A 23,733-nucleotide genomic window follows, 5' to 3' on the forward strand; every position below is an offset into this window, starting at 1 on the left:
CACCGCTAAAGCTGCAAACTGTGAAACAGAGGCAACTCGTTGGGTTCCAATTGTCTACATTGTAAGACTGTATCTGACATACCTGAATGACTAAATGTAAATGATGTATTTCGGAGATCAGCAGTAACTTAAATAATCTGTGAAAACATTGTGTTTTCCTCACATACTTCAGATACAACCAATGCTACACAGCAGTTGTAAGCAAACTGCGAAACTCAATATCTTCCAAGCACTGCAGCGGGCCACTTATTCCTGTTGTTATAACCTTCTGAAAGCTACTTTGGGAGTTGTGATTTCCCAAATGAGAAGGCACCTCGGACGGTGTTTGCATGGCAACATGGTAACACCTGATTGCATGTGCAAGGGAAAAAAAGCTTTTAAATGTCGCCTTCATTTTTTAAAGTGTCATCTATCTAATTTGCCCGGCCATTAAAGCTGGATTAATGCTTTGTCCCAACTGCATGTTGGATGGGTTAATAGTATCAGAACCCGCTCTAATGATCTAACAATCACACCTGCGTCATGCAGCGTTTTTCTAGCTGCGCCAAGAGGAGAGAGCGGCAGGGCATTTTCTGAAAATGTACACCATTATAACCTTTTTCTTCTTTTTTTTTTCACCTTTTGTGCACTTACCGATTAATCATAAATAGTGGATCGGATAAGAGCTAACGTCTGTAAAATGGGCCAGACTGCATGCTGGCTTAGGCTCCAGGCAACAGATGTGAACAGTCCATTCACCTCTGCTTCGGCGCTACAACGTGTTCCCTGCAGTCCCAGGCCTGAATACTAAGCATGCCCTGGCATGTCCCACTTTTGCTATTTACCCACCCCCCTCCTTCCGAGGATGAAGGCCTCTGATCCTGCCGCTAGAGCCCACACTCAGACCAACAAGAGCAGCTTTGCCTTTTCTCAAATTCCCCCACTGCTTTTAGCTCTCGCTGTTTCACACACAGACACACGACAACTACCAACCCCCATCCGTCTCATCATAAAAGCTGATGGCCCCCTCAGCTCCCTCCACCTCTTCTTGGCATTTGGTGCAAACAATGCTGACACAGCCCCCACTCTAATTGCTCCACATGTTTCACATGGCCCCACATGTTTAGTTTCTTCTCCTACAACAAGCCATTATAAAAAAAATAAAAAAAAAGAGAAAAGAAAAGAAAGAAATAAAGAATTGGGTTCTGGTTGGGACTTCGGTCTGATGTGCTCTGCAGGGTTTAAGGGTCCGTGCTGCTTCGTGAATGTGAAGCCCTATAAAGAGCTTCCTGTTGAATTTCCAATAACATGTGACCAGCAGGCACAAACATTCATTAGCCTCCATAGTTTCAGAGAACTTTTAAGACTCTGTTTAGTCACCCACTTTTTAATCTTTTGGCTTGAAACAACCCCGCCAACTCGAAATATTCAAATTAAGAGGGAACGTGCAACATTCAATAAAACACTTAAAGAGACATCCAACTTGCTATTTTTTTCTCAAAGGTTCTGGCCAATTATGCTTTAAATCTGCGTATCTGATTAAAGTTAGTAATAAACTTACATAAGACACCAACTCCAGCTTTATAAATAAACAGCTCTAACCCACATGGAAGAAGCAATTCTAGGCCTTCAGCAAACCAGCAGAGGAAGGAGATTTGGGTTTTTTTGACCCCGGTATCCAATTTTGTTAAGCCCAAAATATACAACCATTTTTCAGTGGCACAGGAGGGAATAGTATTCCCATACTCCCCACTTTCATCCCTATCATTTACACTTAGTCCAGTAATGTAATTAGTGCAGGAAAATGCACAAGACAAGTATGAAATATAACGCAGCTCTGGCAGCAGATGCAACAGCACTGTCACCCAGAGATTCCTGGATTGTGTAACGTCTAACAATAATTAAAAGGCGATCAATCTGCTCCACGTCGGCCGTGGAAACACAATTAAAACGGCTACTATAAGGCTGAGTTCTGTGGTGTGAAAGAGGGAGGGAAGCATCAGAAGAACAGAGAGCTGAGCTCAATTAAATCCCACAAGTTTAGACGTTGGCCCATTGGTTTGACAGCAGTTTCCTGTCTCAGCCTGCTCCGTCCATGGGATGGAACACTGGGATAGAACAAAGGAACAGTCACCAGGATCTCTCACACACCTCTCCCACCTACCCCATCCGGAAATCGGCACAAGGAAAACGATTCCAAGAAGGCCCTTTTTGCATATACATGAAGACTTTTTCGTTGGCAACAGGTGGCACACGGCCAAAGTTGACTGGAAATGCCAAGTCTCGGAAAATCCCCAGTCCCACATTTTTTTCTTTCACTTCCTAAACTGGAGAACTAAATGTGTTGACCTTTCAGATTAAAATCCTGATTACCATGTTCCCCTAATTATTTTCGCATTGAAAAAAATAAGCTGCCGTTCGGTTTTAACAGCTAAAAGAGGAAAACTAACAAATCTGTCAAAATAAAGTGCTTACCTCAAGAATGTGCTCATCTTGTTGCTCCCTGTCCAGTTTCCTTGAAGTGGTTGTAACCAGACCTGTTGAAGAGAATTATGAAAATGAATACATAAAATCGACCATATACCACCTTTTTCTTTTGGGTAAAGTCAGCATGAAATAAACCACTGAGGAGAAATAACAGACAGACAGACCAGCTGAGCTAAAACAGCACACAATTAGCCTTTTGCACACATAGTGCTATAAGTTTATGTCATTTGAAAAGCAGAAAAGAAACATTTACAGCGTTAAATGTACCACTTTTGGTCTAAAAAGCACTGAAGACGAACAGATCTTTGAGAAAATGTCATGAACATTGTCTTTTGAGTGAACAGCTATCAAACACTGAGATGGTACAGGGTAAAGCAAAAAAAAAAACCCGCCACTGCTCACTGTTGTGTGACATAATCTGAACCCCGCTGGTTATCTCATCAGTCACCCATGAGTGAAAAGCTTTAAATTGCCAGACAGCCCCCTATACTGCCCGACATGTGAAATATCTCAAAGATGTGCAAATAGTACCCAAACAGCAGTGTAGCTTTGACACCCTACTTTTAGTTTCTCCACAAGCTGAATAAATAGATGGTCGGTAAGACAGCAGCCACGGGCCTGAGCACTTTTTCTAACAAAGGCAGAAGGTTCAGATAACTTCCCGTTGTTGGTTGTTTTAAGTGTTTTAAGAGGTTTTTTTTTTTTTTTTTAGCTCTTCTCCTCCTTCTTAAGTAGCTTGACTGAGGTCGTGTGACATCAATCACGTAGGGACCTCTGACTAAAGTAAAAATAAAACAAGCTGGAGTCTTGAGTTCCTGGGTAATGCAATTTTGCATCAAGCTCACAAACAAGGGCAGAGCAGAGAAGCGAGGGGGGAAGGGTATTGCTACATTTTCTACATTATAGGCAGCATTCTGCTCTCACTCCCAGTGTAATTGCAACTTTGCAGACACTGAGTGTAGAGTAGACATGCCAACTTCAACCGCACCAGAGCTTTCTGCTCGCCACACTGCGTCTGATTAGCATACAGCAAAGGATTTCGGAAACCCAAACCCATCAATGGCACATATGGCTGCAACAAGAATAGCAGGCCACAACTTGCAGGTCCACAGAAATAGCTGTCCCCAGCACTGAGATTGAGGGATATGAGTGAGGCGCTTCAGCTCCCTCCTCTTCTTAGGTCGTATTTAATCTTCACAGTGAACTGCGAGGATGTAAGTCTCCTCATATTTGTGAGGACAAATTGAACTCCCGAGGATGCAAACCCATTCTTTTTGCTCCACTTACCAATCACGGTGACAGCCTGTTTACATATTCCACATACGTTTGAAGTGGTTTTCCCTGAAAAGGCCGCTGTGAACGAAAAAATGTCGGCTGACAAAAGAAAATATACCTCCGCCTCTTCTCTGCCGGCACTCAGGTGCAGCACCAAGAACCGTCCCACCAACGCTGAGCGAAGAAGAGGTTCCAACAACACCAATTACGTCTGCCAAAGTTTTGCATCCTGCAGGGATTATTCTTCACTGCGTTGTGTGCCGTCTCCAAAATCAACATGAGCTCGATGAGCTACTATTATCATCAAAACAAATGGCTCTGCTGCGCCGCATCAAAACAGGCCACATTGACCAATTACTCATGTGCTTCGGTAAGGCCGGAGATGATGGATGATTATGTTTTTAAGCTCCCCTGTGTGCTTGTGTAAGAAAAACTCCTCTCTGAGCATGAATTGAACAGCGGAATACAGATGACAGCATTAACGACACCAAGTCTATGAGGCAAATTTATTATTTCTCTGCAAATCAACTGGGCACGGTGTCAAAGCACCGCTTGTAATCACCACGGCACAATCTCCACGCTGCGCCTTTGTGCGGCGACGAACACGACATCAGCCGAGCCAACCGAGTGACAAAATGACTTGCATTTCTCCCAAAACCCACACTGGAAAAATACATTTGGTTCTGTTTTGGAAGAATGTGGAAAACTCCCACTTCTCAAACATAATTTCGACCTCAGTTTTCACTGGAAGATGAGTTAATGGCGCGGGATAGCATATCCTGTTTTCTGTTTTTAGCTGCATGCAAGAATAGGGAATGTGTTTAAAATAAGAGCCAGACGGCGTCCACATGACATTTCAAGCCTTAACGCACTGTTTTTTTTTTTTTTGCTTAAGCAAATTTAAGAATGGCTAACGCTCTCATTGAACCCTAAATAGCTCGCATGCTCAGACATCAGGAACTTAGTTGAATTTATTTAAGACAACGCCTCATCCAGAACAGTTGTGTTCCAGTTATATGTTTCAGTGGAGGAATTATAGCTAATATTAGCTTATTCCCTCCAAATTTGGTCATGAAAACTAGCCAAATTCCTATTTTCTGTAGTTGTTGTGACCAGAAAGATTTTTTCCATTTCCACCATCTCTGATCCTCTAAATGCGACGTCCAATAACAACAATGGAATAAGCTCTGGGGCTAAATACTTTAGTTTTGTCGGACCACGGAACTACCGGTCTTTTTTAGAGCCATCTAAAAATATTCAATGCCCTTTTTTTCCCGTGGCTTAAAGCAGTTCTGTTTACTTACCGTTCCATTTCTGCTTGGCACGCTGCCAGCTCACTTCCAGGTCTCTGACCACAAGACCCACCCGCCCACTCCAGTATCCAAGCACTGACATCACATTCAGAAAAACGATTTACAACCACTTATTTCCCCCAAAAAATAGAAACTTTGAAATTCATCACACATAGCAACAGTTGCCAGGAACGGTCCCAGCACTCTGCTGGCACAAGTGTTCCAAGTCAATAAAGGTGCATGCCTCTCTGTCACTACCTAAACGTTAAAGAACTACAAAATAACGGGTTTGGGAGCCAAAGTTGACCAGAAAGGAACACACACACACACACACACACACGTTATCCACAGGCGTGGGCTGAGCTAGGCCGACAGTAATTACAGCCATGCTGTTTTGAGAGGGGGAGTAAAACAACAGCAAACCAACAGTGGCACTCTCAACCGTGTCCCTCAGCGCTACAACCGCTGCTTCAAAATGGGGGCCTGAAGGGAATTCTGGAGTCACTGCTGCTGTGATTAGCCGACTTGAGAGTGACACATATATTTATGTGGCACACATTTAGCTGTGATACCAGACAATCAGGAATGCTCTCTGCGTGTTTGCAGCGGCTGAAAATTTCTTTGACCTGAATCCCGGTTTTTGTTTTTTTTTTCAGCTCCAACTACATCAATACTGTCGGCTTTACCAATAATTATACGCTTAAGGCCAAAAGAGCACTGTGAAAAGTATTCGTTTTCACTATGATCGCATCATCGATACTCTAAAATGCAAACTGTGGTGCAGTATTAAAAAAAGAACCTTAAGCTAACCCAGACTGTAGGAGTTTAAAAGGGACCAGCACTTCAAAGACGGAACAGTTTGACCCTTTTTTATTAATCAAGTCTCCAAAACGATGCTGACATTTCTCTTTTACTGAGAAAGGGTGCAATGCTTGGTGTGCCATTTATTAGTCTGTGTCGTCCAATAAATACCCAGAATTTAACAAATGGAACCAAGACAGGCGATCTAAGTTCAGGTAAACACATTCATACATACATGAGGGCCTTGTGAAAATGAATGAAAGGCATTAAGGGGGAAGCACTGTTTACATTAGGATTGACGTTTCTCAGAACCTCACAGCTGCGGGGTTTATTTGTAATCTGAAAAGACAGCCATGTCGTGGAGGAGTTGGAACTAGGAGGGATTCAGGTTCCCAAGCACTTATGAAAAAGAATGCCATGAGGTCTAAATAAATTCGGGGTTTGGTGAAATTATACAAGCAAACGCACCTTTGCCTGATGTCCAGATATGCATAAAATCAACAAATCTGGGACAAAAACACATATATGACGAGTAATATGACAAAATAGCCTTATGAGATCAGTGGTGGGTGACTTTGTTCTCAGATATGGTAAAAATCAAATGGGTAAATGCTTGAGGAAAAAAATTAGGTTTTTGTGAACTGAAACAATCAGCAACCCCATGAGGAAAAAAGGGTGAGAAATGAGACCTAAAAAGAACTACGAGGATCTAACGTCAGCTCATTAACAGGCGGCGTTACCAACAAGCTTGGCGTCGTAACGTGATAAAAGTCTCTGAAAGGAAACAGGTTGTGGCGAACAAACTGCCATATGGTTTACTCATTTTTACTTTGCGTTGGTCTTTTAAATCGTCCAAATCCGAGGGGCTTGCTTCCATAGAAATCATACTGACAGTACAGGTATGTCGTAATGCTCGAAGCAGATCGGATCTGCTCAATGGCCTGATGATCAACAGCCTGATGGAAGCTACGCTTTGCTTCCCACAACTTCATTCTGACCGTAATCCTGCTTCCATGAAAGCTGTTTTGCACATTTTGAAGTAAAATTTCAAGAGTATGCATGAAGGAAAATTCAGAGTGTTCCTCGTCGAAAAAAAGGTTTGTTTCAGTGTAGGATCAAACCAGCCGCAGCCAGCGACGCAATGACAGTGTGCCTCTGTCAGTGAGGATTTGTTGATTCGGTGTCTGATCACATCTTCTGAACAACACTGTCTAAAATACAGCCAAAGTGGCAAATCAGCCATTTCATCCGTGTTAATGACACAGCTGCTTGTCGCAAAGTCTTTATTTATTCCTTTTATGCCGTGGCATTTGTCTCCAGTCATCCTGGAGTAATGAATTAAATACATTTTTCATGTTTCCAGATGTGTAAATGTTTCATGATCTCTCTGTGAAGCGAGAATGACAAGAAGATCTAGTTTTTGATCTTTTTTTTTTTTCAACGTTTCAAAAGAATCTTCACATTTATTCATCGAGATTAAAACAACTTCAGCTCTGCAACACTGTACTATCTGACTTTGTTGATACACTGAATCCTACATTTCTATTAACACAAACGTTAAAAGCAGGATTATACCGAACCGTAGCCCACCTGACCGCTTTTTTTCAAGTTTTAAAAGGGAAATCCCAGCTTGTTTTCTTATCTTCACAATTTCTTTTCATTATCTCTTTTGGAGAGCCGTGACAATTGTTTTCCCCTCAAATCACCGGAAACATCAGGAAGTTGTTGGAAGTATTCATTTCCTCTCTGACTTCCCTTGGTAGTGGTTGGGGGCTTTGCTAAACCGCTGATAACACCAGCATGTGTGTGTTTTCTCTCTCTCAACTGATATAAGACAAAATGTGAGTGATTCACAGCTGTAAATCCCATTGGCTGTTTCCCTTTCCTTTTCATTCAGCCCCAGGGATGACAAAAGCACATAAAACCTGTTGAAGGTATTCAACCCTGCCAAAACCTTGCCAACAGTATTCCCTTTCAGCTGATGACAATGAGCAGCTGCCTTCGGGTGAACGACAAGGGGGTTGGGCAAAAAAAGGCAGAAAACAATTCACCTGGATGTTTAGGTCTTCACTCGGATGCAACAACTGGAATGAAAGCAGCCGTTAAAGGGTAAAACAATCATGCATAGATGGCCACATTTAATGCGAGGGATGCTGTAATTACACCAGTGTCTGGTGAAAAACACATATAGGTGCCGTTATTAGGGGTTGGAGTTTTCAAAAAGCTCCAGGGACCTAACCATATATCTCCTGTCATGCCATCATAAACTAATGATAATCTAGTTAAAAGGTCAGTAAATAATATTGGGGCAATTAGAGAAGAGATAGAAAGTATAGAATACTACACATAGAAACACAGGAAGTAAGTTCAGCAAGATAAGATGCCTATCGTAAAACTCTATGCTTGGGTTTTCTCTCCTTGATATAAGATATAGAAAACTGTGTGCCGGTGTGTTTGGGTGAGCGAGCGTGTGTGTGTGTGTGTGTGTCTTCTGTCTTCTTGTTCTGCTCGGTTGCTCGTTCCTAACACATGCGTGTTCTGGCACCGGACCTCGGGTCAAAGTCCGTAGCACAGCAGAAGCATTTCAGACAAGAAAAGGAGTGATTCAGCAGGCAATGAACGCTGCTCAATCTCCCACAGAGAAGGTGAGCAACTTGTGTCAACAAGCTCAGATCAACTGACTCAAAGTGCTGACATGTTTTTACAGAGAAAACACAAAACTGGAGGGGTAGTGGGCTGGCTGTGTGTGAACAAACCACAGTTTTTCCAAATTTACACCAAAGTCATGAACGCTTTGAATATTCTTCCATACAACAAGCTGATATTTCGCACAGAGAACATACGTGCTCACTTCTGTCTCAGAACGTGTTGTGAGCTGCTGACAACAGCCCACGAGTGTTTAGCTCGGAGATTCTGTTCGGTTCTCCCAAATCAAAGGGGGAGAGTCTGGTACAGCTGTGGTCGTGTCTGTGGGTGGAATGGGATCTGAACCACCAGACAACTGAGCACTGGTTCATCTTTTACATTTTCAGGCCTGAGCAGCACCATTCAAATTCAACGATTTCGGACTGTTTTAGAAGACATAATTCATATGCAGCTGGGAGGAAAAAACAGCCCTGGTTGGTTGGTGCAATCCTTTCGAGAGCAGGGTTATATCAAGCCAGTAAGTTCCAGGTTTTAAGATATCAGGGCAGCAGGAGTGTCTGCGAGACAGAAGAGCTGCTCCTGCACTTAAATGACCGAGTAAAAACAGGCAGCATCCAAAACAGGACTTGTTTACTTGGCAGAACTAAAGTAGACCTTAGCCTATCATCCTGCGCTTTACTGAACCAGTGAGTCTGTGTGGAGGGAAAAGAGGGCGAGCGACACCACCCAAGGTGTCTAGTGATTCATACTTTATATGTTTGAGGCAGAGAAGGCAGCTTAAGGTTGTAGCCTGTGATAAAGCAAGTTAGATGGATGCCTGTGAAGTTTCATAACCCACACAAAAGCATAGGCTTTGACGTCTTTTCCTTTTTCACCCCCGCTTTGTGAAACTTTGAAGATGTGCCAAGACAGGGTCGATGCTTCCAATTGAATTACAGAAGAACTCGCATGTTGGAAAATTAAGCATTTTCAAAAACATGTAAATGTGCGGTGAGAATCTCACACTGAGTTGATGATGTGGGGAGAGTTTGTGCTGGGCTTAATACCGTAGATTTAGATGAAAAATAATTACAAATTACAAAAAAAAAAAGCCTGGATGTACACGTAAATCTTTATTTTTTAAATAAACTGTAAGTGTAACTGTCTTCTGTGCCCCTGTTTATTTACCACACCAACCTCCTCTGCCTCCACTCGACGCTGCGATCGTCCCGAAAAACTAAGACATACTAAATCAAAGCTTCGGAAAAGCGATTCGATAGTTTTCTTTGTCCAGACCAGCCATTGCTGAACCTGAAGCAAGCGGATCTTGTGTCCCACTGATAAAAGTTTAAGCACGCTCAGATATGCGTGAGTGGCTCCTATCCTTCTGCTTCTGCGTTATCTTTTCCCATTTCTTGTTCAGTCCGCTCCTCTGACAGTCAAAAATCACGTGGAAGTTTCAGTGTTTGGAGAGTTTTCGACAGAAATAACAAACAAACTTTATCCGCTGCTTAAGCTGTGCCTGGTTTGTTAAAACAGCGTTCTTTATAACTCATTAGTTGAAAGATATATGTTCAATTTCCGCTTCCTTTCTCTTTTTAACATCTCAGACTTCAGACTTCTTATCTGCATGTGTAAGCTGATCTTCTGATGCACGCAGACAAAACACAAACCATATGTGCATACCAAAAAGCTCTCGTTTTTCTTTGTCATTCTTTTTTTCTCCCCCCCTCTGCGTCCATTAAGGAGAGCGCAGCATTACTGCGAGGCTTGTTTGGTGGGCAGCTCGCATGCTAAATCCTTATTTGGTCAGAAAATTGACGTTGCCAGTTCCAACAAAAATAACTCCAGTTTGTTGATGTGACTACCTTGGGAAACAAGACCACACACGTGAGTGAGGACCAACTGGAGCGACTGCTGCTCTACACCCCTCCCCATGACGGTTTACTGATCAGCTGAACTCAAAGCAAAGACGGACCTGTGTGAGCGCGGGGTCAGAGAGAATAACTAACTCACACACCGAAACAGAGATGAACGCTGCTCCACGCTGCTGCACTTTAAGCAGGAAATGACAAACGCCGATTCTCCTTTGCAGCATTTCGTGCTCGTTTCTTTTCACTTCATACAAAGGCAGAGCAAAGTCTTCCTTTGATAATCTAAACACAGCAGATGTATAACTCCATATGAAACCTCTGTCTGCAGTAGAGCTTCTCTTTGCACCTATCGCAAGTTTTTTTGGGGTTTTTTTTTTTTTTCATGATGCACCACTAAACATAGCCTGCCCCAGCAACTTAAAAAGAACCCAATGAAATATTCATCATCGCATCACTTCCGGAGAACCATATGAGAACACACTTAAGAGTGTTAGAGTGCAAAATCCCCACAGGCTCGGCCCACTCCCGCTCTGCGTGAAGATACAGTGTTCATACTGTACATTCCTTTTAAAAAGAAATGAAACGGGAGCCTCGCAGAGCCTTGTCACTTTCCCAGCTTTACACCACCGTGTAAAACAACCTTTATGTTTGTCCCACTTATGACCTTTAGTGTAGCTGATGTGTTCAGATGAGGAGGATTACATGTGGTGTCTCAGGCTAATTTCCTCTTCATTATATCGATGCATTTCGGGTATCTAAAGTCAATCACTGCTAACTAGAAAAGCATGAAATGTAACACTGGAAAAGTAAGAAAGCATAATTGCTGATATTTAATCATTTGGACGTAGACACACCGTATACTGGGAACAAGTCTGCCTTTCATAGCTTTACATCATGATCTGATTTCTTCCTTTCACAACAAGCAGGCATATCTCATTACCGTTTGTCCCAGATTACAATGTAAGCTCATGACATCGTAGCAGGACTTCCAGCCAAATAAATGCAACTTGATCTTGACATTTTCTTCCTAGTAACAGCAGTCTTACCTGTCTTGGCATTGATGGCAAAGAAACCCTGGGGATTGCCACTGGTGATCTTGTAGGTGAGTTTATCGCTGGACTTGGCATCTGGGTCGACGGCGTTTATCTGGATGATTGACACGTCTTTTGGAGAACTCTCCATGACGGACGGGTAGTAAACCGGTTCGGAGGTTTGTGGCGCGTTGTCGTTGACGTCCTGCACTTCGATGTAGACCTCGACAAAAGCTGAAAGGGGCACCACACCGCGATCCATAGCGTAGACTGTTAACCAGTAGTGAGGTTTTGTCTCGTGATCCAGCAGTTCTAGTGTTCCAATAACGCCTAAGAGACGAAACATAAAACACACACATAAATCTCTGTTGTCTGCAATATGTTGGAGAACATTTTTATAAGTAACATATGCCCCCCCGAGTCTCAAATCACAACCTGCACTTTCAATGATCTCTTAAATTGATTTCTAGCAGTGAAGAAGGGTGAACGATAGCTGCCCTAAACAGGCAGTTGTATGGGTTGAATGGGCCCTTTCCTGAAACTCGTCAAGGTGGTACATTAACAACAACCAGTCAGCGCTCTCCTGTTTGCATTCGGCTGCCATGCGGGGGCTCTAACCTTCAGCTGAGCAAACAAAAGCGCTTTCAAACCCACATATAAGTGGCACAGGATGAAAATGGCCAAATAGAGTGGTGAATGAGTAGATCCTGCTAACTGAAAGAAAGATACATACAACACTGCATTGAACAGACATGTTGCCCGGCTGATGCAATACAGTAATCATCCTCCGTCTCTCTCAATCACCAGCTTGGACGTTTGAATGCTTGACACTTGAAACGTGTGAAAGTCGCTTGTTGATCTTTTGGAGGAAAAGCTAACAGCAAAGTTCACATGAGTGAATTTGGTGCTTTTCATTTCTGTCAGACTCCTCTTACAAGCACTCACCAGGTGCTGACTGGGTACATACGAGTGTAGTGTGGGAACAGTGTGTCCATTAGTGTGTGTGTGTGTTGTGGAGAGAAGGTGCTTCAGTATTACAAACTGACGAAGATGATACACCAACTACTGCTCCGGTCTCATTTAAACTGCTAACCTAAAGTTGGAGTGGCTATAACCAAAGTCACGAATCTCTGTGGAACTAAATCTTTCTCATTTCGTATGCGGTGATGAATAAGTCAAGTGCTTTCATCTCCTTATTCTTTATAAGAGCGCAAAGTAAAACTGATGAAAGAAGAAGTTTTCTTCTTAGATGAAGCTATTCCTTTTACAGAGACAGTGACATGGATGTTAAGACATAACTAAGTTACTGACTTCTCCTTTTTAATTTAGGTTCAAATCAAAATGTGCTCAAAGCAACGCTGCGACATTCGGCTCTGCAACTAAATCATGTGGAAGTCCACTGATGCACGATTAAAAATGCAGTCGATAAAATAACAGAAGTAAAGCACAACGAAACGCACTCCCATTAGTCCGAAGCAGAGGGGACACGAGTGGTGGGGAAACAACATAAAACAGAAAGGATGGAGGATAGTGAGACTGAACTGACACTTACGCATATCAAATACTGTCACAGCGATTTAGAGCCAAAACAAAAGGTAAGGCTCTCAGTTGATAGGAAATGGAGCCACCAAGACTGTAATAACAGTATAGTTATCTGTAGAGCATTACACATCAGTTCATAGCGAGGGCCGACTAAATGATGACGCAAATATTTTCAAGACAATGAAAGCCCTGACAACCCTTATAGCAGCCATTCCAATAACCTTCATAACCGCAATGGAATTTTATGGCTTTATTTGCTTTTACTATTATCTGAAACTAATAAAAAGTGAATCGCAGTATACATATACTAGATACAGGCGTTGTCAATTGTTAGTCTGAATGTATAAACATCTTTTTGAAGTCCCTGGTGTCTCAGATAAGAAGCCTCTCACCGACCATAAAAGCACATTTCTAATAGCTTACATAGACCGTCTTTGTACAGCTCTTGCTTTTGTTCGCTCACTTTTTTTTTTTTTTTTTGGCCAAGGTAATAAGAGATTTCTTCAAGGAATACTTCTCAAATGACCTGTCGCAAAATTCTCGAATTTACCTTGGGACAGGCGTTCAGCTCATTTATTCACCAGCCTTGCTTTGCTTCAGATTCCCTGCATTTTCGTCCTGGGATCCTATCCTGTCATCACTCATCATTACAGCTCTCTCAACTTAGCTCGAGGTATGTAATAAGAAGACTATCCAGGCAAGAAAAACAGCCAGCTTCCAGAAGTTCTGTAATCCCAAGAGTCCCATGGCAACATCGACACTCACCAGTATGTCCCCGAATGCAAATGAGGTGACTCTGTAGCCAAAAGTGGTGAGAGAGCTTCAAGTTGAGTCTCAATCAACAGATGTGAACTAAGTGTAATCATTGAACCAGTAGGGAAGAAAGGGGGATTATCAAATGGGAGAATGTCAACGATGAGAGTGAATGAGCAGGTGAAATGGGTTAAAGAGACTGCTGTGAGGAGAACAGACACAGCAGAGCAAAGGCAATCTTGTGAGCACATGCACTCGTACAGAAAAGACGATGTACTAGAAAGAAGAAACAACTGGGAAAATATGAGACGTCTTTTGTGCTTCTGCCAAGGAGATGCCCGTGCATGAGCGATCAGCAATTCGAGAGGCAGACCCCAGCCCAGTGCAGCAGTTCCACATTCACCAGGGTCATGCTTTTTAAACCCGTAGCTGTCAGCAGGCGGAAGATAGCTTCATACTGAACTTGAAACGAGGAGATTATGCCGTTGTTACTGTCGACACTTTCACCATTGTTAAAAATACCCAAGAGTTTTTTTTCTTTGTTGTTGTTCCTATTCATTAAAAAAAGAACAGATCAACTTGACCTTAAATGTCAAAAAAAAAAAAAAAAAAAAGAGCACATATGAAAAGCTATCTGCCATAGCTTGTGGGTGGATAATGTCGAACAAAGCACAGGAAAAATTCATCTGAAGAATTTTAGCTGCCACACCCAACCTATATACCTAGCCTATCCAGTAAGGAGAGAGCAAAACCTGCCCTTGGGCTACAAGGAAAAGAAAAAAAAAGAAAACAGACTGTGCAACAGCCTCTGCCAGATTTGCTTTCCGCTTTTTTTTTCCCTCCCTTGCTCTTTTCTTTTCCCTCTGGCTTTGTTCTTCAAAGCTACTTGAGTACAGTGGCAGTGCAGCTGAGGCTTCAGACGGCCAACGGATTTTCAACTGTCAAGACCTGCTACCTGCAGGTCCTGTGTGTGTGTGTGTGTGTGTGTGTGTGTGTACCGAATCTATGGTATCCACGATCTGGGAGTTGTCAGAGCAACAAGCTGAAGTTACACATGTGCCATGTGCATTGAGCAGAGGGCTGAAACAGTTTTAAAAAGGCCGTTTGTCTCCTGGAGTGTTTTCTGTGCTCATTTTCTGAACTGACCTTAGTAGTGTGGCCGTAAACAACCGACCGAGAACGCTGCAAATATGTACAGTTAATTCAACATAAACCTATACTTCCTCACTCGCGCTGTGGCTGAAAAGTTAGGAGTTTGCTTTCAACAACCTCTGTTAATTTTGCTCACCTCTACCCCACATTCCTCAGCCTTCTCAGGCCTCTAGCTCACATGCTTGCATAAACTTTCTCACTGCCCCCCCCCCCCCCCCCCTCCCTCTCCAAAGCCTTGGCAAAATACTTCAAATTCCAGTACCTCGTTGTTGGGTATAGTGTAATAGAAAGAGTCCTAAACTAAGCTTTCTATTGCCCAGCAACTTCGCATCACATCATCCAAAAGTTTCCAGACATCTGCGGCTAAGATCTGTGTTTTGGGCATATTAAGCTGTTAATGGCTGAAAAATCCAAAGATCTTAAGTACAGTCTGAGAATATGTTATGCTGGTGTAATATGAAACCCGTTATCCAAAAGCACCAATTTCATTATTTAGGTGCTGTGAGATGATATGAGGGCAACACAAATCATTTGGGACTATAAACCTTGTTTTGTTTTTTTATGATATCATCTGCAGGGCTGCAACAGCTATTCAAATGTTTTGCATCCCAACCTCCTCAGACATGTTCACTTTATCAGATTGCACGAACATGACGCCGTCTTAACTGTTCCACGCTTCAATTGCATGTTTAAAGCCAGCGCAGGACTCCTTTATAGAGCTGTAACTCAACTACTAACTCTGGATGCAATCTGTGGTCTGAAATAACTTGAAAATATGCACGTATGGCCCGTAAAAAAAACCTTGCGCTTGGCATCAACAACAATTTTGACCTGAAAACTGTGCGTAATGCCATGTTGATTTTGCACCCGCAACATGCAACCTCACAAAGGCACGTTATTCTCGGTGCATTCATCATCGTTCTCTCAGTCAAGCCTCTTCCTCCACACTCCAAAGATCCAACGACCCCTGATAAACATACCAAAACATTCAGATAGCTGAAGCAGCCAAACCCCCAAAAATGGTATTCAGGACAGCCCTTGAAATGACGTGCCTCGTCACATTCCACATTCTTCTTCTCTTCTACGCTTACTTTTAAGTGCATGAGCATCCCAACACCGACAGGTACATCTACACACTGTGAGCGCACAGATGGCGTTTACTTCTTACTCTCTATGGTCGCCATCTTGGGTCGGTGGTAGAAGGAGGGCACCGATATTGAGCCGGGTGGGAGGTGGAAACACTGTCAGTGCAGATGATGATGCGGATGCCAGTATTTTAGACACGGACATTCCACATGCTGTGCGGTGTTTAGGCTTGTTCACTTGCTATCTCCACTGTGGTGTGAGATGTGAAGTCGGAGGTTAAGCAAGTCTAAATATTTGCAAAATGCAGCAGCCAGTGAGACAATAGCGGTCACAGGCTCAGATAGTAACTCGTTTTGTTCAGGCTGAGACATTGAACGCTCTGTTCGGTTAAGTGGGTGCCGCGACAGTTAACTGCATGTAAATGTAGGGAATATGGGTATCCGGACAGAGAAAGAGGCACACAAACTCTGTGAATCAAGCTGACCATCTGGCAATGTCTAAATTAGAACTACTTTGGGAAGTCCGAGCCCTTCAAATTCAATGATATGTGTGTTCAGTTCAGTTTTACAATGAAGTGATAACCCTAACCGAAAGCATTTTCCCCTGTATGTGAAGACGCCACGGACACTCATCTATGCTCGGCATATCTACTTGTTTAAAAACACACACACGTATGAATTACTGTTCATTATGCTATCATGTACAGACTTAAAGTAACTGCCATGACTCACATGAACTCCTCTGTTTTGTTGGAAGGGCAAACAGGGGTCATAATGTAGGGATAGGTCTGAGAGATAAACATAATAATGATAAAGTATCACATAAAACCCTGTCACTCATATCTCCCTAAATGTACTGGATAAACTATTACAGCCTATTGAACCCATGAGCCTTTTTCACTCCATGCATCACAGGACATTTTTACTTATGGCAGCAGTAATGGCTGTCAGAGCCTGGCTTGTAGGAGTGCTTTTTTTTTTAAAAGAAATATATTTAGTTTGGCGTGAATCACGAGAACTGCCAATTTTGATAATAAATTCCAAATAGCTTCAGCCGCCAAAATAATTCAAAATAAACCTGAAGAAAATATGAGAATTTATTTGTACATAAGTGAGACAGGGAAAAAAAAAAATATATATATATATACACACATCTATGATATATGACTGGAGCATACAATAAAACAATTAACGACAGCTGAAATAGCTTTTGAGCTTTCCAGCTGACAATACAAAGCTTCTATTGTTACTGAGATTGCTGTACAAAGGTCTTTCAAAAAGGCCACAGAGTGATACTCTTTATTGAAAATAATGCTTTACTTTATCTCACCCTGGAAAGCTCTCCTCCTGTTCCTCTGATAACAACTAATCCTTCTCAGTTCACTTCTGCACTGCTCCCCACTGAAGATATTTTAACTTGTTATTCCAACACAACGCAGATGTATCTCTAGCTGTTTAACCGAATACATTTTTCACCTGTGGTACGGCTGAATGATCGGTATTACAGACTTTGAGCTGATGGCACTCAACTTCGTGAGAGAGCATCATTTAAGTGGAGAAAAAGGCTTTATGTTGAGGAAACCACTTCAGAGACCAAAAGAATGACCTCCTGATGGCTTCCTGTGTGTGAAGCAGAGCCAATCCATCAACATGCTCCTAAAGTCATGACGCGCATTTTTTAATCAACAGCTAAATGCAATACAAGAAAAACATGGAGGCTACCATGATGTCATTTAGTACATTGAGCATCTGCTGAATGGTGATCTTGCCGTCGGTTAAGAGGATCAACAGTAAATCTGAAGCTACACACTTAAAGACGGTGTATGTGTTAAGTCTTGGGCTGCCATGATTAGTCGACTAGTCACGATTATGTCGACTATTAAAATCGTCGATGACTAATTAAATTTTTTTTTTTCTTTTTCAAACTTTGTTTTTCTCTCAAAGCTGCTGCGTCTGTGTTTCTGTCCTTGACACTCATGCGCAGTAGTGGTAACCGGGGTCAGCTGTGACGTCACAGTTCATTTGCTACTTACTCATATTGATAGCTGGAAACGTTAACATTAGCGATGACGATTTGATTAATTAGCCTTAGCCCACATATTTCATTTGTTCTCTGTAACGTTATAACCGTGATGTGTTTGAATAGGAACGCTAATGTTTTCTAACGTTCCGTTTCAGTGCTAAAAAAAAGTATGTTCATCTTCAACGGACAGCTATGTTACAAAGCTAGCTACATGCACACCTCAGCAAGCAAATGTCCTGACTGAGTCCATGCTGAACATGTTGGTGTTATATTTGAGTCAGTGAGACCAAAACTTTTTGTGAATAATTCCTTAGTTTCAGGTGCCTACCTCATTTGATTTAAATGCAGCTATGTTTGATGCCAGAGACAAATAGTCTTTATTTAAGTATTTATTTTTGTGTGTTTGCTACACAGTTAAATAATTGTTTGTTGCAGGAAGCTGCATATTTCATTAAAGAGAATGAACTATGATATTGTCTTTTTTGGAGTTAGCATATACCTTTAACACTCCAAACTGAAAGATAATGCTGGTTATTTAAGAGCAGCTGCATCCTGGTGCGATAAGCTGTATGTTTTACATTCAATTTACGTATGATTCGATTAGTCGACTATTAAAATAATCGTTTGTGGCAGGCCTAGTTAAGTCTCCGTTTGTTTTTCCAGCATCCCTGTAGTGACAACAGGACACTAAGTCGTAGTTTATGCTTCAACGTGACGTCGACGTTGACCCCTCCGCCGTAGCCTGACGTGCACCTCCCAAAAATTCTGACTGCACGTCGCCTCGAAGCGGGCCGTAAGGGCTGTGATTGGTCCGCTCAAAACGTCATTTCCGGCAGTTGCCTTTTCCGGTCTTTCTTTTATTTTTTTCTTTCTGCACCGCCATTTTTAAAGTTGTTTTGGATCAGTAAACAATGGACCAAGTCAAAGAATATATAATGAGAATATTGATGAGCTCCAACTACAAATACAGCTGCTCCATCTCGGCTGCCATTGTTTACTGCCGTTAACTGTGACCAGAAGACAAAGCACGGATTCGGCTATAACCCCTACAACCACACGAACACACAGCCACACACTCCTAGCGGCACAGCGGTATATTGCAGAGCAACGTGTTCCCTCGACGCAGAACTTCGAATGCTCAATGGAAGACGTCTATAAATCTAGCTTTAGAATTTCAACACGTACTCCAGTACGAAACCACCACTTTTTCATTTTGCCTTTCTGCTTTGCTGTGGAATAAACAAACAAGAAAAAACGGGATAATGAGCTCATCTAAGAAATGAGAGAGTTGTAAATGTGTTAACTAAATAAGTAGCCTCTCACCTGTGACTCATTTCAGTCATAACACTTTTGGTAACGCTGCTTCAGTGCACTTCAGTGCATTTGTGGTCAGGGTTGCCACTTGTCCAGCATCAGACACCAGAAAATTGGCTGGAAAGTTTTAATGTTAATAAATGACCAGAAAGCGTCCCGGTGAAGATGCTCAAAGCACAATGTGAGAAAGATGCTAATGGTTTCAAAATGGGACTGAATGGGGTGGAGCTTCTAAGATAACTAAGTAGCTAAAGCTGTAAAGTGTAATCGATATATGGGTACTGAGTTTGATTCAATTAAGCATACGCCCTGCTGCTACTGAACTGGAAGTCCAAACGTTTCCTTATGACACATCTCCTCAAGAGACAATGATTAAAAAATAAAATCTTCAGCTTTTCAACAGGTGTAGAGTAGAGCTTTAACAAATGGATGAATGGACGGCCAGGTTTAACAAAGAGAAACATATTGTTTATCATTCATCTATTAACACAAACACTCATGCAGCATCTCTAAATATATATTTGCATTACTTATACACAGCACACACCAATGAGCATATCGGGAACAATGTGTTCGATGTCTCGAATCAAGAACACTTCAACACACGGAGAGCCTGAGGAATTCAACAACCAATCGACAGACATGAAGACGATCACTCCGGCTCCGGCTCCTAAGACGCAGCCACTCTAATTCATAAGTGAATGTCACATAATAAAGCGCATCCCGTGCGCGAGGCTGCTCAAGGTTTCCTTAAAAAGATTTAATGGACTGAAAGAACAACATACTTTTAACTGGAGAGAGTGTGTTTTTCATTTAGCAACCTACAATCAACTTTGTCCCGCTGCACATTCCTGGTCCCATCTCCACAGTAACAGCACTCAAGCAAAGACAGTTTGGAATCATGTGCCACCCTGCAGCTCATCTCTATCTCAAACATATGGGAAAAAGGGACGGAAGGAAACCGCACGCACTCTTTAAACTTTACTTTCTGCCAAAGCGCTGACTCCAACGACTGCACTTTGCATCTTTTCTATACGGTAAAGAATCCGTTTACCTTAACATGGAGGCAATGGAAAATGTGGATATGGAACAGCACTTTGTCATTATGCATCAAACTGTTTTGTTTGCTCTCACAAAGAATGCTTTCACAGCACAGGCTGCATGCAGCTTCAAGTGAAAGGGCAATGCATATTTTATCCAAGAAGAAAGGGCAATGCATACATTATACAATCAGCATCTGCTTCTCATGTACACTGAACACACTCTGCTCTGGTGACCTTGTATACGAGAGTATTTCACATTAAGCTGATATTCAACTTGACTTGAATACATTTAGTGGGTTTACATCACCACAAAGTATTCAGCTCTTTCCTTTTGAGGAAGGATGACACAAGAACAGATACATTTGGTATCCCTGACCATGACCATGTTATAGAAAGATGTTTCTGTGTGTGACAGAAACAGGAAAACAAAGCATTTGGAGCAACAAGATGAAATGCCGAAAACCTCTCTAAGCACCTCAGAGACAGGCATTCTGATCTGTGCACATAGGATTCATTCAAACCGGCTACTTTGTTCATATTTTGAAATGTTTTCATTGTGGTTTACAACCTGTAAGTCTCTTTCTCCTTCACATCTGACTTGTTAGACAATTAGTACACAAATGCTACATTTGCACAACCTCCCAGTGTTATAGTGAATGCAGACAAACCTTATATGTCTAACACACTTTACACTTCTTTAGGAGTTCTTCTCGCACTCTGTATTCATAATAGATTTAGTTCTTAGTACTTATGGCAGTATCATTATTTTTTGGTTGTCTTTAACAGTACTGAAGCTTAAATGTCGTTCTTCACTGTGAAGTCACTTTAGATAAAAGCATTTGGTAAATGACTGAATGTAAAACGAACAGACGATTACTCACTGGCAATAAGGAAAAAGAAAAAAGAAATCTCGCCTTTTCCATGTTGATTGTTGCCCGATGTAAGGTGTGTCCGGATGAGTCAGGTGTACTTTGAGGAGTGGAGACTCGTTCGGGATCATCGTGATAAGCATCGTTTTACTGCTTGTCTGCATTAAGCAGCACTGGAAGTTTACCTCGAATGGGTTCAAGTCTTTTCAAGTCTGATCTTTGTTTTTTCCACCATAACTTTTATTTCACCAGTCAAAAGTACACACGGCCCATCGTAACTAAGTCGTTAGTTACAGACACACTCTTACATGGACTTTTTTTCAGCTTGTAAGGATGATGATATTAGAAGACTTACGATCTTTACAACTTTCTCTGCTCCACTGGATTACTCTGCAGCTTTACTGTTCGCTAAGCAACATTTCACAGGGGCTACCATAAGCTCACCAACCAATAAAGATGTAGAGGTCAGTTTGTTGACAGAACAGGAAGAGGCCCAGTAAAGATAAGAGTGTGTTTAAATTAAGATGGTACCAATCCAGTGACAATAGTGCTTTTACCAATGTGGAGAATGTCTGGACACAGCGTTGCCATAGGTTCCCTGAGCAGTTTGACTTTGAGAAATGATAGCTGATGGGGAAGGAGACGTGGCTTGCATGAGAAGGTTTCCTTTATTTCTCCTGATGTAAATGAGAACAGCACGGTGTCCTGTAAACAGCTATAATAGACACCACTTTTAAATGTGATCACCGAGTGGCCAACAAACAACTCGCTTGTTTTCTCGCATGGCTCCAGAACGTAACCCGTTTGTCTTTTCTCAAATCCTTCCTTTGTTCAGATTTGTTAGAAACACCTACTCTGAGAGATCCAATCACTTGCTGCAACACCACAGCGTGCAATGCTTTCCACAGCACTTTGTTAGCCATACACTGTTAACTGTGTTAGAGTGGATATGTGAGGAAAAGAAAAGGGAATCATAGTGTGTGGTGACAGAGCAGGCGAACGCTGCATATATGAACACCACGGATGGATTCTCAACATACGCGTGAGCACAGATTTAGTCAAACACAAGGAGACATCTGGAGTTTTGCCTCACCTCTACCCATGCTGAAAACAACGGTTCAAAGCTGAGGATATATGGCTCCTGGCACATTTCCTCACATCACTATTACATTTGCTTTTTCTCATTTCAAGCCATTTTCAAACACTCTGGTTAAAATTCACAACATGCAGCTGCAGCACTGAGTATATAGTGGGGTGTGTACCCGTGCTTGTATTTTCCGTTTGAAGGCATAATATTCTAAACACATATGGTTGCTTAACAAGCCACACCCTTAATCTAGTGAATTCATGGGAGGAGCATTACCACCTTGGCTGTATTTAGTTGTTTACTGACCTCAGATGAAATCCATAATAACAGGACCCAACCCGGGACAATCCTTTCATTGCACCTCCTGATAATCGCTTAATGAAGGCCTCTGAGATAAAGCCGGAGATCAAAACGGGCTCGAGTATTCGAGTTTTAAGTTAGACGTGGACACCCGTCGCAGACTTCCATGTGGCTCCAAGAAAACTAACTGCATGCTCCGACTGATTCCGCCAGAGAAGATGAGATAATTAATGTTATCACTGTTCTGAAGCCCCCAAACCTGTTCATAATGACGGGACCACGAGAAAAATATCATCACTTGACTATGTTACCAATAACTTCATACACTGACAAATAAATAATTAACAAAAGAGTAGCTCTGAAACTCCTGTGCGAGTCGAGTGTCAGTATGTGTTTCCATCCGCTGCGGACAGCAGTGTGCAGCAGGGGAAAATGGCCTTTGTCCTTCATATCCTTTCATAAAGTCATGTCGAGCTTGTAAAATTTTGGAAGTGTCTCAAAAGACTGCAAAGTTTCTAAGACACATGCAGCAGAGCAGCGTGATGGATCTGATTGCGGTTTTACCAGTAATGAAGCTCAACAGTCGTTGAAATTCAATGCCGCAAGTAGACAAATCCTAAATGTTTGGCATTATGGTGCCAAGAGTTCCGCACATGTAATAGCGGAGTCTGGTTTGCTCTCTGTTTATCTTTATTGACACTGATCCACCATCAGATGGGTCAGTGGGATTTAACAACTGTAACACATGCCGATTAAGACAAAACTGGGCTGTGATACTACAGTGTCAAATATAAGAAGCAATGCTTTCTCTTTTCTGTTTTTAACACGTTGGACAAATGTTGAAGAGGCGTTCAAGGATGAGAATTTCAGTAAAATTGCACTGAAAAACCCTGGACTACACAACTTCCATAAAGGCTCATCTCCTTGTGCTAAATATAGCAGGCAAAAGAAAAGTGTTTCCCAAAAGGTTTACAGAGGAGACTTCCTGTCAACATAGTGAATTATTCACATGCATCTGATTCATAATGAACCTAAAGCACTTGCTTTGACCAGTGTCAAAACAGGGAAGGCAAAAACCCAGTAAAACTGCATTTGTAGTTTTCTCACACAGCAGGAATCCTTTAAGGTTACATGTGCCATGTCGATAAATTATACATCAGTTTTACTGCTACATTTAAATGTTAAATATGAATCATGCAAA

The 23,733-nt window shown here is 42.0% G+C and overlaps 1 protein-coding gene across 10 annotated transcripts in view; it reads right to left on the minus strand.

Annotated features, from left to right (window-relative positions):
- fat1a (FAT atypical cadherin 1a) overlaps positions 1-23,733 on the minus strand; it is a 69,599-nt gene that overhangs the window by 38,747 nt on the left and 7,119 nt on the right. For all 10 annotated transcript variants that reach the window (XR_011915380.1, XM_072384822.1, XM_072384827.1 and 7 more), the window contains exons 3-4: positions 11,380-11,694; positions 2,455-2,516 (exon numbers count right to left, since the gene is read on the minus strand). Coding sequence is in view for 9 of the 10 variants with exons in the window: in XM_072384822.1 (XP_072240923.1) it covers positions 2,455-2,516; positions 11,380-11,694 (377 nt within the window). In the remaining variant the exon portion in view is untranslated. The remainder of the gene's footprint in view (positions 1-2,454; positions 2,517-11,379; positions 11,695-23,733) is intronic.

Source organism: Leuresthes tenuis, unplaced genomic scaffold (assembly GCF_036924035.1).
Source record: "Leuresthes tenuis unplaced genomic scaffold, fLeuTen1.0.hap1 SCAF_4, whole genome shotgun sequence".
Classification (NCBI taxonomy): domain Eukaryota; kingdom Metazoa; phylum Chordata; class Actinopteri; order Atheriniformes; family Atherinopsidae; genus Leuresthes; species Leuresthes tenuis.